This window comes from Rhinolophus sinicus, linkage group LG01, assembly GCF_036562045.2.
Source record: "Rhinolophus sinicus isolate RSC01 linkage group LG01, ASM3656204v1, whole genome shotgun sequence".
In the NCBI taxonomy this organism is placed as follows: domain Eukaryota; kingdom Metazoa; phylum Chordata; class Mammalia; order Chiroptera; family Rhinolophidae; genus Rhinolophus; species Rhinolophus sinicus.
The window spans coordinates 197,791,391-197,807,006 of NC_133751.1; the positions used below are offsets into that span (position 1 = coordinate 197,791,391).

Here is a 15,616-nt window from a genome sequence, read left to right on the forward strand (position 1 = left end):
AAATATCCATTTTTTTTAATACTGTGGTCTTTATAAACCCCCACTTTCTGCTAGCTATTTCTGATTTCAGGAAATTGTTCATTACAACCAATTCAAAGCACTGATGAATGATAATCATGAAAGTAGCTTATTTTGCTGTAAATAACTTAGAGTTTTACTGTGGATAATTTATACTTATGATTGATAATTATCAATGAAATAGTTCCTCCTCTAAAATCTTCTCTACGGAGTTAGAAGTTAATATTTTATCTTCATTTTAATCTAAGGTGGAAATGTGGAATGGCCATATAATAAATCATTTTTAAAGGACACTGTTTTTGATGATATTATATATGTTGTGATCATTGTCCCACATATAAAGACAATTCTCCGTAGAAGCTTAGGGCCAGGAGAAAGTTTATCTTTCCTGCCAGCAGATCTGTTTCTCTTACTGACTAACAAGACCTGTCCAATCCATCAGTTTCTTTTCTTTGCATCAGTTTGCAGGAAGTACAGGGTCACATTTTGCTTCTCTTAGCAAAAGTTTTCTGGGAAAGAAAGCATTTTGCTCTCCACTTAATCACCTGGTCCTTGTCTTTCTTCGTCTTTTTGTTTTAACATTTTGGAATATTGTGAATCTTTGTTTTGGATACAAATGAGCTCAAATGTATTTTAGAAGCTGCTATAGTATGACTTTTCTTTTTAAAAGCTAACTTTAGCTTTGATCACTAGGCTATTTTTCATATTGACCTACCTTGAAAGAGAAATAAAGTTGTTCTAATTCAATAAAAACTTAGCAAACACTACCCACTATGGAAGTGTCTGGGGAAAATGAACAGCTAAGAAGAGATAGGTAGACCTGAAGACCACAAAGGACAGAGTAGACATAAGGAAAGAAAAACATACCACTTTTGCTTACAGTACTGAGGGAAATACTAGACACAGAAGAATAGAAGTTGTATATACATGGACCGCAACAGAGCTGCCAGGGAAAAAAAAAGAGAAAAGCATTTTTGCCCAAGGTTTCAAGGTCAGACACAATTCACAGTGGGAAACAAGTATTTCTTCACCTCCTTTTTCAACTTTCAGATTCACTGTTTGTTCTTTTTGCTTCACTTTCAGAATTATGATTTCCCCATGCTATCAAGGCTTATCTCTCCTGAGTATTAATTCCCATCAGCTTCTTAATACTCCCAAACCAAATACTCCCTCCACTAGGAATCCTATCCAGGGAGATTAATTCTCTCCAACATAAGTCAATTAACCATTTCTTTCTCCAGCTTCAATGGAGGGTTTAAAATGTGGGTAGAAGGAGATGGAAAAGAAGCAAAAAGAAACATATATAGGAAATGCAGTTAAAGATTCATACAACACATTTCATGTTTCGTGAATAGTGTTGATAGTGCCAGGCCATTTTAGGAAAGAAAGGGGAACTAATGTTTACTGAGTAGCTACTATACATGAGGCACTATTTGGAGATTAGTTCAAGTTCTCCCCCTCAATTAGTCTGTAAAGAACACATCTAACTCCTGAAGGGGACCACGAGTGATGAGCTGTCAGGTAGCATGTGGGGGTTGATGTATACTGGGAAACCAAAGGAGCAGCACTTGGCTTTCTACTATTTGATTCTCAGCACCTCAAAAAGTACTGTGATTATTGAATGCCCATATTTTGTGCACACCCTTATAGAACATACCAGAAATCATGGATGACTTGCTTGTGGGTGGGAGATTGAGTTCTATCCCAATTCTGCACATCTTTCGGAGGCCATCTTGACCTTAAAAGGCCACTAGTCCTGGTGTTCTTTCTGAGTATGGTGCAGAGACCCCTAGTGGCAGAAATGTGGAACTCCACACTACAGCCTGGGGTTGTGAGGTCCTAAGTCAGGGTGACTGCAGTGGTAGCAAACCCTAGTGGGAATGCCACCCAACGTTCCTTGGTGTCTAATAGGGCCCATCTGTTGTAGAAAACTAACAGCTCACCTGGTTTGCATAAACATCTCTGCAAACTGTGGAAAGCATCTGGGTTCTCATCTTTTCCTAGAGCTTTCTCTCCAACCTGATCTCTGCTTTGAGGCAAGGGATATTATACCCCTTGAGCAACTCAGCAGCCTGGTGTTCATATAAGGTACAGTGATTTCAACAGCCAGTAAGAGACTTTCCAGTCCTTTTGGCATTGGGGATAAAATAGGCACTTTCCCCTATTGGACAGCTGGGGCCACGCCAAGGAAAGCCTCACCTGCTCGTTCATGATTGCGGAGAGTTCGCTGAGCATGTCCTTGTAATGGGACCTCAGTTCTTCCTGGTACTCCAGCTGGTCCTCCTTGATGAGGCGCTCATTGACATCAAGGGCCTGCCCGCACGCATCTGCAAATTGCCTATTGTGGCAGCAATAAGCAAGTTAACAACTGGCCTCAGAAAAGGGCAACTCAAAGTCAGTCTGCTGACAGACTCTGCCACCCAGAAGGGGGTTGGGCAGGTGGCTTCCTGGGGGAATTCACGACTCCCTGTCTGAGGTGCCGAAGGAAGAACATTCCAACAAAGAAAAGCTCACCTGAAGATTTCCTTCAAAAGCTTTACTTGGTTGTCAGGGTATTTCTTTGCATTGGTTTCTTCAAGGAAAGCTCGTGCATAGGCCATAGGTCCCGCATTAACCTATTGGGGAGAAGAGGATTTGCGGAGGAGGATCCCACCTTCTCCAGGGAGAAGCCTTCTCCACCACTGGAAGGAGTAGCCACTTGTGCACAAATCACATGGCACCCCAATTCTCTCACATTGCAGTCTACTCATCTGTTATCCATCTTATTGGCTGTCCCCTAACTGGTCAATAAGCTAAAGGGAGCAATTGAGATCAATATTTCACCACCATCTGAAGTTCAGTCACTTGTCCGCCATTGCTCCTTTCGCCATATCCAAATACTACTTCTACTATTATTTTCTTAATATATTTGAAAACTAGACTCCCTTTTACTTACTTAAATACACTTAAGTTCAACATCTGTGAAATCCAATGTTTGATGTGCTAGTTTTTTTTTCTTTCTATTAACATTTAAAGAAACACATAGCTATTAATAAAAGACATTCCATGTAGGTAGTCGTGTGCACACCGCCCTGGGAATTACTGTCCTATTGTATTCCACTTGGCAATCTGGCTTAGATTCTGGCCCAAGAGGCACTTATCAGATTTGCTGAATGAGCCACAATGCCGGCTCCTGGTCCCACTCCCACACACAAGCAGGCTCACACTGGTGAAAGAGTCCATATTCCTTAGTGTTCATAATCTTTCAGTGTGACTGTGGGGCTTGGAACGAGTCAGGTAAAAGAAGAAGGAAGAGAACAATGTATTGGCGCTGTCTTCAGACGTCTGTGATTACCAGGCATCGCCACTGTGCTAGAATCAGTAAACAGTACTGGATGCATTTTTCTGCTTCTCCACATCCAGTCCCCACTTTCCTCTGCTCAGCTCTGTGCTGAGGGAACCTATCCTGTTTGGAGTACAATAATGGTTCTTTCACCATTGGATTCTAAAAATTTTATTATTATTATTATTATTATTATTATTATTATTATTATTTTTGAGTTGGCCATGGGGAACGCAGACAAGGAGAGAGCAGGGAAGAGTGGAACCAGGTCAGTATCTGGATCAACGTTACTGATTTTTCCTTTTGTCTCAGGTTCCAATATAGCTCCATGTGACACTGCTACTGGCCTGCCTTTAGCTAAAATTTTAATATTTTGTTCTTTATGGATTTTTGAAATTATTTTTGACTTTTGAAAATATTGCATTACAATATTATTTCATCTTGATGACTGAGTGTTTTGAAGCTCCCTTAAATGTTGTGCTCAAGGTGAGTGCCTTGCTCACCTCATATTCTAGTCTCAGCCCCAACTGGATATTAAAAGCCCCAGCCTTCCTTCTTGTAATCCTCTCGCAGAGGCCACCTGTCTGTGTGTCTGTCATCAGCTGGCTCTCCCAGCTCTCTTTCTGATTCCAATGATTCTTCTTTTCCCTGAATCTTCAGGTCTGGGAAGGGTAACAGCCCCAGTCCTGCTAGCCCCTGTGCCTGCCTTTGTTGGTTTTCCTAAATACCTCTATACTTTTGCAAATAGTCTTTTATTATATTTTCTTTAATACCCACTATGAGCAGGACATCTGCTTCCTATTAGGACTCTGATAGATAAATATTGATGCACATTTTATAAATAAACATTTAAAAAATTTTGTTTTTGAACAGTTGTATAAAGCTCTTCATGACAGATATTTACAAGAGAGCCACATTTGTTACTTAATACATTTGTTAGAATTTAGGATATAGAACATAGTTTATCCAGAAAAGATGGGAAAGGAGGGTTGAGGAAGAAGAAATTTATTTCAGCTAAAGTTAAGAAAGGCTTATCTCTAGGTGTTTGGAGCACCGTCACTGTGCATTTACAATGAAACAAAATTTTATAAAGACTCATGTAAAGGTGTTGCATGGTATTACCAACACAAAAAATGTCTCATACCCCTTGTAAAAAAAATTCCAGGGCGTGTTACACCAGGTTCTACAAGCCACGCACATCTCAGTTCTGGGCAATGCTTACCTTCACGCTGACACTTCCTTGGAGTTTGAGCTGCAGTCTGATCATGTCCACTTCTTCCATTGTGCAGAGCTGATTAAGCTCAGAAACTTTCTTGGACATCTCGTCAATCGCCACCTCAATAGGATTCAGTTCTGTGCTTGATTGGCTTATGACTTGGATTCTCTTCTTCACATAGGGGAACAGGTGACTCGCTGCACAAGAGCAATACAAGAGGATTGAAAGTTTGCAGGTGAGTGAAGAGTCAAGAGTTCCCCTGAGGGTCTAGATGGTCCCACAGCTTCCCTTTGCACACAGCACATTCCCTCCTGCATATTTTGTGTACGCGAGTTATTTTTTGTCCGATGTGCCAGGCACTCTCACACCTTTTAACTTGTGCCTCAGCTACTTTCGCTTGCATGTTCTTCCACGCTTCACTAGCCATGTCCTCATTCTCAGGGCAGGATTAAGACCTTTTTTTTAGACTCTTTAAACACGGAAAAGATGATAGCTTTCACCACAACTTGTAATTCTAATTAAAAACTACACTATACCACGATAAAGAATGCTTAAACATATACTGAATAGCATATGTTATAATAGTTTTGTGATTTTTTTTTTTTTTTTTTTAATTACAAGAGTTCTGGAAAAATTTACTGAAGGTAAATGTTTCCCTCCACTTGAATGTCCCTGCTATTTATCTACCTACAGCATAAGCCAGGACTGTGCTTCTCTCGGACTTAGATATCATTTCCAGAATGTCTTTGCTCATCTTCCCCCTCAGTCTGCCGTAGGAGTCCCTCTCCCATGTTCCCATTTCATTTCTCATCCTGTGCTCATCTGAAATCCTTACTTTACTTGGCTTTTTCTCCTACCAGACTGTGAGCACCTTGAGGCAAGAATCGTATTTTATCTATTTGAGTTGCCAGAACAGAATCCAACACCTAGTAGGCACTCCTTAAAACTTTGTTGAATAAATGAAGGAACAACTACCTCACAGAATAGATCTAGACAGTACTGGAAGGGATGCTAGAGGTTGTCTTCTGCATTTATTTTACAGACAAGAAATCTGAATTCCAGAGTAGTTGAGGGTCTTGCCCCAAAGCACACAAGTGTGAGAGCTGCAAACCCTGACGTAAGTGAGGGTCAATGTCGGGAGAGAGGCGAGGCACGTTGAGAGTGCCTTTCCCAAGACACACACCATGACCTTCACGACTTTAAGATCTAAAGGGAAGACGTGTGTAAACAAACTCTACCGACAGTTTCTCTTCTGGTTGACTTCTGCAGGGTCTCCCTCTTACAGAGAATAAAGAAGGGGAAATCTAGTCTTACTGGGACACATTTCCAAGTTTGCATATTTCCACTTGCAAGATTGAAAGGCCTTGGTTTTCCCTAGTCAAGCCCAATGAAGGGACCTTCGCAGGAGCAAGTGCTCACGCTGGCTGCTCGGCGGCAGGCCAGCACCTACTTGTCAGGATGGTCCGCCGCTTGCACTGTTCCTCCACACCTCCGTGCTTCTTGCCCGACAGCGTGAAGGGCGTCTCAAAGACAAAACGGCGGATGTTATGGTGCATTTCGAAATCCGTCTTCCGGTCCTCTATTTCCTTTTCCTCAAAGAATGGCGTGACATAGGTCACCTGGATGTAGGCATATTTGGGGTCCAATTCCTTGGGGTTTACCTGTGTGAACACATTATGGTGAAAGAGAGAGGGGTGAACCCTAAGGAACTCCTGAAAGAAACACAGGAAGCACTGCATTTCCTTATCTGGCCTCCTGGGGCGGGGGCAGGGGGGAAGGGGTGCCGTCCTTCTCCCTGTGGAGAAAAATGGGCCATCGTATCATTTCAGAGGTGGGTGGGACCACAGAAAGAGTAACTGCCTGGACTGTGGGCGAGCAGCCAGATGGTGGTAGAGGTAGGGTTGGCGCCAGCTCGCTAAGTAGCTGAGGCTCTTCAAAACCTAAGTACCTGGCTGTGGCATATTATTTAATCCTTTATTTTCTTTTTCTTCTGTAATGAATGTCCTCACCTTTGTCTGGAATACAAGCTTCTTGCGAGTGGAAAATACATCTCTCTGTTCCTCTCCTCCTCTCCAGCTATGTACCTAGACTGGGGCCATCAGCTCTAGGCTTGTAATGTGAAAGAAAATTTCTTGTCTGTTTAGCAGATTGACTGATTAGCCTATCACATTTTGCAGGTATTTTTATTTTCAATTTCTTTAACACCTTCTCTTATCTCTTTACTACCTGTGGTCTGGTGAACAGGCTTGACAAATAGCAAGGAAGACAGGCTGGGGGTCCCAACAAAAGCCAGAGAATTGCTCTTGCTATCTTTCCTTCAAGGCTGGAAGAGATGGTTCTCAGCCTCTTTTCTAACGATTCCTTGAAGAATTTTCAAACCTAGTCCATTTTTCCCCATCCATTTACTCACCTACTGCTTAATCAGTTCCAGAGATTTGAGGAAACCCATGAACTTATTTGTAATACTAATAATTACATTGTAACATAAGTATAATTGTAACCATTTTATAGATTAAAAAAAAAGGCAGCTCAGAGTGGCCACCTAATTTCCCAACATGGATCACCAGCAGATAAGTGGTGTCATGGTGGGATGAGGACTCCAGTTCTGGTATCAAATTTGGCATTTTTCTTGTCCTATTAGGAACTCTGTCCATAATTCTACTTAGGAGTGCCACTGTGACAATGGTAGCTCTATCCACTTTTACGGGGAAGGGAATTGTGCCTTTCAAGCTAAGGAGGAGAATGATGAACACATTTGTGACAACTTCTGCCAGGACCCAGTGATATCATGCCCAGACTCCTCCAAATACTAGCTTTGTTAAAAGAGGACAGGGGGCAAAAAAGACCTCTTTTGCGGGCCAATAGAGGCCTATACAATTGGGTGCAAACCAGCTTTTCCAATCCCCTTCTTTTGCCACACTCTTCTACCCAACTTGTATTTCAAAGACCTGCCATTCTCTAAACACACCGCCCCATTTCATTCTTCCCTGTCATTGCATATGCGGGGCTGCTTAGAATACCCTTTGCTTCCAGGAAATACTTTCTCGCCCTACAATATCCAGCTCAAATATCACTTCTTCCGTGAAGCACTCCCTAACCAAGAATGAGCTGGTCAGGGATCTCCCTGCCCTGAGCTTTCCCTGGACGAACTGCACCATGTCTCCTGCGGTACTTCATTGCCCTCTATTTAATTAGCTGTTTGCACACATCCCTCTCTTCTTAGCCCCAAGTGAACTGTGAGCTCTGGATGGAAGAGACGCTGTGTGCCCCAGCTCCTAGTTCTGGGCCTGGCATGCAGTAGGTGCCTAATAGAGGTTGGCTAAAGGAATGAAAGCATATTAGAGGATTCTTAGTAATCTAATCAGAGGATGTAAGCATTTGCTTTCTGGAGCCACGAGGTTAATTAGATGTTTATAGGTTAATATGATGTAACCAGCAACTCTGCTACTATCACAGAGGATTGATTTCAAAATTGGTATGACCCAGGAAGACCTCCATAACAGAATAAATACTATTTTGCTTTCACTCAATCACTTTAACTCTTTGGTTGCTATACAAGTGCATATTATCTATCCGAAAAGTAGAGAATTTAGAAAGACATTTCTATGATTACCTAAAGGTTACTCAAATAAACACATACAATGTTTTTGGGGAAAAAAAAAAGGGGGAAATCACCAATTGGCCAACCAATAAGCAAACAGGCAAAACACCCAAAATAGTAAAATAGTTTAGGTAGTTTACTTTGCGTAGTCAGGCAGAAAATAAAAACTTTAATAAATATAATTTAAGAATTTAAAAAAGACTGAAATTAAGTCAGTTCTTCACATTTGCATGAATGTTGGTATGTTGGTTTTCCTTTACCTTGTTGGAATCCTGGATTATCTTCACGTTGTCTGCTCCGAATTTATCTGCATAAAGCTTGAGCAGTCTTTGGGAAATCTCAGAGAGACCTGTCAGTTTAGGCTCTTTATAAATATACTCTTTACCTTCTTCTTCTTCAAAAAAACCCTATGGAAGACACATAATGAACCATCCATTTTATTAGAGTACTGCAATTGCACATGACAAGCAAAACAAAAGCCATTTACTTGGACAATATATCCAGTCTTGGTTGACATCCAAGCCATTGATTAGCACCCTATAAAATCAAAATCAGAGAAAAATCAAGTGAAGAAAACAAAATATCATGTTAGAATCAGTCATTAATGGAAATACTCCCTGGCCAAGCCAAAGACCCTCATGAGATATCTTACACGTATTTTCTCTATTGGTGGAAATAAATGGCAATATTTGCTTGCACGTATTTTGGGCAAAGAATGCCCTCATGTGGCAGTCTGGGGTAGAACACAGAGTCTGGAGTAATTTTTGTCATTTTCCAAAAAGCATTTTCCAAAGATCTTCACAGAGACCTTTTTAACAAGGTTCATCTAAAAGTCTTTGAAGCTTGCACAGGAAACATTGTAGGGCATTTAAAGGTATCTAAATGGGGTGATATGCACCCCCACGTCAGCTTAGATGAAAAGCCGCAACAATTGTTATCACAGAAATTACATGTGGTATATGCTCCCAAGTCCTGTTATTTTAAAAATAACTTTACATTGTTATCATCAGGGGCCTGATGCAACTTGACTTATATGCAGTTTCATAATTTCATTTATTTCACTAGATCTCTTACATTCATGCAGAGCTAGGCCTTACAGGATTGAAAGTAGTAAAGTAACAGTGTCATCATTTTTATACACAAGTAAGTTTTAGTTTCTATTAATTTATTTGTCTGGTTTGAAACAGGGGGAAGGGAAGTTTCCATTATCTGCAGATAATAAAGTGAGGTGCAGTCTTTATAATTCCGTCTCTTTGAAGAGACACAGAGCATTTTCCCTGGGGGACACATGTGCCTTGAGAATACTAGATTAGGTCTAGAGTTAAGAACTCATAGGAATCTGCTTTCTCCTGACAGCAGAATTTGCCCCAAGGAAATGACTTTGGAGGGCTGGATAAAGAAAGATACTGGAGGTCACAAAGACTTTTAGCTGTACTTTTAAAAAAATATGTTATTTTTGACTCTTTAAATAATATCCATTACATGCAAAATGCATGGAGCAAGTGTTACCAGGCTGGATTTTTTTCATGCCTAATGTGAGGTGATCTAAAAATAATGATTAAACTCACATCTGTATGGTGACTTTGTACTTGTAAAGCACTTTTACCCTGGTATATTTGACCATCACGAACAGTGTACTTTGTATCATAAGTGGGCTGTAACTAATGTCCATTTGCAGAAGCCGAGAAACCAGGCACATTCACCAGCACAGGTCGTCAAGCAGGTAATTAATTGCCTGTTTTCTTGTGCATCTCCCTGAATGACTTTGGGCTTTTTTTCAGTCAGGAAACTGTCTTGTTCAACATTGTATGTCTAGTATTTAGCACAATGCCTGGTCTTTAGGGGGATGTCACTCTACATTTATTAAATAACAAACAGGTGAATGAAATCGTTCTAGGGATCATACATTTTAAAAAGGTATATTTGCACCAGGTATAACGGGAAATGATTCCATTGTTTTTAATAACACTGTTTTTAATTGAACAATTTTTGGAGAAATGTTCAACGGCACATGTAGCTGGTTGTGAGTACCTTGACCCTAACCTGCTTAAAATAAAAAAAAAAAGTGATGCATGACATTGAAAGCTTGGAAAGCAGCTCCTTGTGGTTTCTCTAGACTTTGTAGGGGTGGTGAGGTCTGGCCCCATCCCTTATGACTTCCAGCCTGGTATGTTTTTTCTGCTGCTGTCTAAAAGTCACAGACTGACACATCAGAGAAATAAGACTTCTGAGCCCACCAACCAGAATCTCCCCAGGGCAATGGCTAAACCAACATTTACAACTTCCATTTTAGTGACAAAAATGTCTTCAAGTCTCAAGAAAAGATTTTCTCACCATAGTGTGAAAACGAGCACAAGGAAACATTTTCACTGGGAAGTTTTTACCCTAACAAAATTCTGAATCCAGAGTTAGCAGAGAAGGAATGTGGGAAGCAAGATTTTATTGTTGTTACCATGACCATTATGGCCTTAGTTGCCCTGTGATTTTCATCCCTACTCTTTGGTCTGGAGGATGGGAAATAGTACGGACTTGGAAATCTATTGGGAGGTCCCAAGGACAGTGCCTGGCACAGAGTAGGTCCCTGGTGAGTGTTAGCTGTGAGGACGAGAATGAAGATGATGACAATGATAAAGCAGAAAATTCTGTGTCAAAAAAGCAATTTGTGTTCTGGCTCTTATGGAGGAAAATAGCTTAACTGAGTTTTGAGGACTTAAAAATACATACCTTCAGCTTCTCTTGCATAGAAGCTATACTTCCCTTTTTACAAAGCTCTACTGATGCTCATTTTGATATTTTGGTAAGTGATTGATTAGAAAGAAATGGTGATTTGAATCTGTCTATTATCTATCTATTTTCTCTCTCTTTCTCTTTCTCTCTCTCTCTGGCATGGAGACATAAACCTATTGAGACTATTTTATAAAAATAGAAAGGAACTGGAGTAGGAGAATAGAGTGTTCAATTTGCTGTCTGCCAGGGATTGTGTAAGAGCTTTTGGAGCCAGAGAAATGGCGTTCTGAAAATATCTGAAATGCATGTTTACCTTTTACCCAAGGAAACAATCAAAGCCAAGCCCATGGAACCACAGAACAGTCTTAAAGGTTTCAATTGCAGCTCTGTCTATGAAATAAATGATTTATAAATAGGGACCCAAGGTGATGAAAACTTAGGGCAGTTTCTGGTTTATTTGAGCCCCAAGGTGATGAGTAGATTGTGTTTCAAGGCAACGGGAAATGGGACCTTCGCATTTCCCTTGCTAGTCTGATTTTCTTAAAATTTCATTTTACAGTGCAATAAACGCCCTGATTTGTCATTGTTAGGAAACCACATATATTCTAGTTAAAGAAGGACTTTGAGTCAGTAGACTTAACAGGCATGGATTATGAAACTTCAATAGATTATGGTAAAACTGTACTTCAATAAACTGACAACTAAAATCATTAACTCCTTCTTAGATGTTTTTGCAGGTGCTTCAGAATCTTGCTATCCCCTGGATCTTTATTGGGATGTCAAATACAAATGCTCCTGCTATTATTATATACAACTGACTTAAAGGTCACAAACAAAGGAAAGCATAGAAAGCAAAATTTAATGTATAAACGATGGGACAGAAAATAATAATAGGCTAAATGCTAAGAGAAGAAAAGCTAAAAGAGTGCAGAGAAATGATGGTTCCATATAAATATGAACTCAACTATATATATGTATATATATATATACAGTCTATATCAGTGACTCTCATATAGGTGGCGAGCCAGAAGTTTGTATTACATCCCAAAACAGAGACGGTAGCTTTACAAACTACAGTCACTTTCCCACCTCCTCCCAAGTCCTATCAAGATTGTGAGATGCATCTATCCATGCAGGCATGGCTGAGAAGCAAGGAGTCTACATCTTTTGGTGAATGGAATAAAAGTCCCCTAGGCCTTTCACTTAATTGATTCCAGGGGCATCTGCTGTTTTTGTTTTGCAATGTGCACGCACTTGCTTACAGTCATGCTAAATATCAGCGCTGAAGAACTCCATTGATTACCATTGATGTGAGCACTACTGCTGTCTCCTTACCCCAGAAATGAATACTTCAGGGACCCTTTGGGGATGCTCTGTATAAAATTTCCATAAGCAATGATGCCAGGTTTTGCATTCGAAAATTCATGCTAGGCAAGATTTGAGTTTTTGAAGTTCCAACTTGTTCTCTAGTGTCTGGCTTATTGCAGACATGTATTAACTACTCTTTTCAATACAGTAAAATAAAAGCGCTCGTCCACCTGGGACCCTAAAAGATTCACGCAAAGGACTCTGTGGAGGCGAACAGTCTATTGCATAAGATATTTGCATAATCTTTGTAACATGATTGCAAGACACGTCAATCTGGACATTAAAAGGTGAATTTTACAGGAACATTCAGTGCCATCATGAAAAAGAAATTATTTTTGACCACAGGGATTATGCTGATTAGGTACTCAAGACTTTATCTTAGATCTTTGAAACCTTCATTCTGCACACGCTCAAGGGAATGTTCAAATCTATTTGGTATTTATCATCAAGTGACGTGCACTGCCTGCTCCTGTTTAGTATAATAGTCCCCACACTCCATTGGGTGTCTTGGGACAGGTATTTGAATATCATTTGAACAATGATGACCGCGGCTCTAAATTGCTGCTTTTCAGGACGACCTCCATTAGATCTCCTTGTTCAAAGGCAGCTTGGGTTTGAGCTCACAGAGTATCACGCTTCAGCATGTACTCAGCTCTGCAGATTTTAAAGAACACTTTGTCTTTTAAGCTTAGGTTGGAATTTTTAATAAAAGGCAACTGAGAACAGTGGCAGCAGCATTAAAAAAGAGAAAGCCAGGTGTGCAATCAGCACACTTTACTGAGAAATCTGTAAAAAGAACAAAGTTAGGTCATTTGAAAGTAATGCTCCCCAATCCTTCCCCATTGCCCCCTCAGTCTATTTAGTATAAGGGTTTCAAGTATTCTTTTAGTAGATTAGTTAAGGACCCATGACCCAAATTTATAAGTGAAGGTAGAAAATTCTGATGTGGTATGGATGTGGGGAGGGATTTAAAGAATTACAAAAAAGTACGTAATGGACAGATAAGCCGAGTTGAATGTGGACAATGTGTGGATATTGAAAGAATTTGTCTTTCCAGTTTAATCAACAAACAATTATGTGGAATCACAGGAAGCTGCTCTTTTTTTCCCCCAGTAAAAAGTTGTTTAATATGGGCAATTTCATATGGTTCAAAATAGCACAAAGCAAATTGTATCACCGAGCACTAGATACTAGCACGTTATTTCTGTCTTTGCTTGTCCTCCAAATGTCTTACATTGCTTCTTTCTGCATCTCAGGAGACTTAACCTGACCTACCGGGTAAAGATTTCGTCCACTGTTCATCTTTTGTATTTGGAATTAATACCATCACCTCTGAGAATGCTCAGAGAGCCAACACAATAGAGAGCCCTGTTTCTGCACGAGACTCAAATTTGGAAAAGGGCACGGTGCCCACCCCTCTGACTCGTGAAATTCTGACCACCATGCTTTTTTTTAAATCAGCTGTAACTCACAGTTGCCTGAAATGAACAATCTCCAATTGAGTCTCCTACACATATATTTCAAATATGTGTTGCCCATATGTACCTGTGTGTGGAGGTTTTCAGACTCTACCTGCAATTGTATAGAAGATATTACATATGAAAAATAAAGGATACATTTTTGTAATTCACATAACTGGAGTAAATACAGTTTAGTTGAAGAAATGCAGGATGACTGCAAAGTGAACGGAAGCAGGATTATTCCACCTTCGTACCAAGCGTTGATTTGCACAAAAAAGTTAAGGTTCAGTAACGCCATATGGAGGGAAGTGTGAGGATTATTAGGGCATGCAAATGGAGAGAGAGAGAGAGAGAGAGAGAGAGAGAGAGAGAGAGAGAGAGAGAGAACTTACCACAGCCTGGAACAATCAAGACCAAAAGAAGAAAAGAGTAAACATCTGCATTAAAATCCAGTTGGAAAGTGGCTGAATTAGTTCCCACCTTTTCAGTAGCCAGCATCTTAGATATTGGTTGGAGAAACTACCAGGTGGGCAATCAGGTTTTCATGACCAGCATATTAATGGCAGTTAGTTACATCTTCCATCGGAAAGATCACCTGGAGGGTTGTAGACTCCAATCTAGGTTGTCTGAGTGTGTGCCTTACCTGCCACTGCCGTGCTGCCATTCCTCGGGGACCTCGTCTGTCCCCGATAACCCCTCAGCTCCCACATCCCTTCCTGATTGGGTTTCCTTCTGTTTTTCTTGCTAATGTTTCAGCAAGGTCAAAAATTGTTTTTTTTTTTTTTTTCCTGTTGACTTTCAAGATAGCATTTCCTTTTCTCTCTCCTCCCCTTGTGGATTGCCCCATTTCTCTCTTCCCAACATACACTATCGCATCAGACAGTTCAGATTGTTTCCCAGAGACCCCCCAAAATGTCTAAATTTAGCTTCTTTCTGTAGACTGTCTCCCCACATCTCTGTCCCCCACACGTGTTTATGGTAAGTGCTACTCAGGACATGCTCCATTCCAGGTGGAGAGCAGCCATCATTTTTTTAATTCAAAAGTTAGTTTTTAAGCTGCCTTTGGTGATTACAGGAAAATACGGTTTTCAAGAGACTTCAGTGGGAAATGATCTAGAATGACCATTCTGGATTTCACGCCTTCTGTTGGAGCTTTAAAATATTCTGAGGAGAACAAGAAGCTACGTGCAACAGTGCTTATATGAAGGGAGGAAAAAAAAAAAAAGAAGAAAGAAAATGAGAGGGCTGAGAGTCATTCCAACTGTGAACATACAAGAATGGAATGTTTTTCCACAAGAGTAATAGTCTGAAATATGTCTGCTGAAATACAATAGTGTTATAAGCCTTCCCGAAAAGAACCGGATGGTGCCTGGGTTTATCCCACTTAAAACACTGCCCAGAGACATTCATAATTAATATGTAATATGTTTACTTTACTTTCGGGCCAATGCTATGGCTAGCTAACACTTCAATCTTGTTCACTGTTTACACAGTAAACTGAGAAAGATAACTTTAAAATTATATTGACCGGCACAATGGGAAACAAAACAGCCATATACTGTTCTGCCTTAAAGTAGCGATCGTTTGAAAGTGGAGAAAGGAAAATGCATGTTATAAAGCCAAAAGTTCATGGCTTTGAACTTGTGGAGCCCCTAGGAATTGTTTATTTCCTAGAATGCTATGAATTTCATTTCTTAAAACATGCTCAATTTAATTTCCCGTTAATATATGACACAAACCTATAGTTAGATATTTTAGAATGAACTGGGAAGAAGAAGATGCTGAAAAATTAATGCCCTCTTTCTCCAAGGAGTTAGAAATCACTGTTTTAATTCAACCTGTATTAAGATCCTTGGAGCTCTCTGCCCAGGACATTCTTATGCACAAAGATACAGACTCGCACA

The 15,616-nt window shown here is 40.2% G+C and overlaps 1 protein-coding gene across 10 annotated transcripts in view; it reads right to left on the reverse strand.

Moving 5' to 3' along the window:
- Positions 1-15,616, reverse strand: part of DOCK10 (dedicator of cytokinesis 10) — a 236,387-nt gene that overhangs the window by 2,475 nt on the left and 218,296 nt on the right. For 7 of the 10 annotated variants that reach the window (XM_074314112.1, XM_074314113.1, XM_019736636.2 and 4 more), the window contains 6 exons: positions 8,418-8,564; positions 6,007-6,217; positions 4,563-4,753; positions 2,533-2,633; positions 2,218-2,356; positions 886-961 (listed from right to left, as the gene is read on the reverse strand). In XM_074314112.1, coding sequence (XP_074170213.1) covers positions 886-961; positions 2,218-2,356; positions 2,533-2,633; positions 4,563-4,753; positions 6,007-6,217; positions 8,418-8,564 — 865 coding nt within the window. The remainder of the gene's footprint in view (positions 1-885; positions 962-2,217; positions 2,357-2,532; positions 2,634-4,562; positions 4,754-6,006; positions 6,218-8,417; positions 8,565-15,616) is intronic. The other 3 variants (XM_019736633.2, XM_019736627.2, XM_019736634.2) reach the window with 1 other exon arrangement.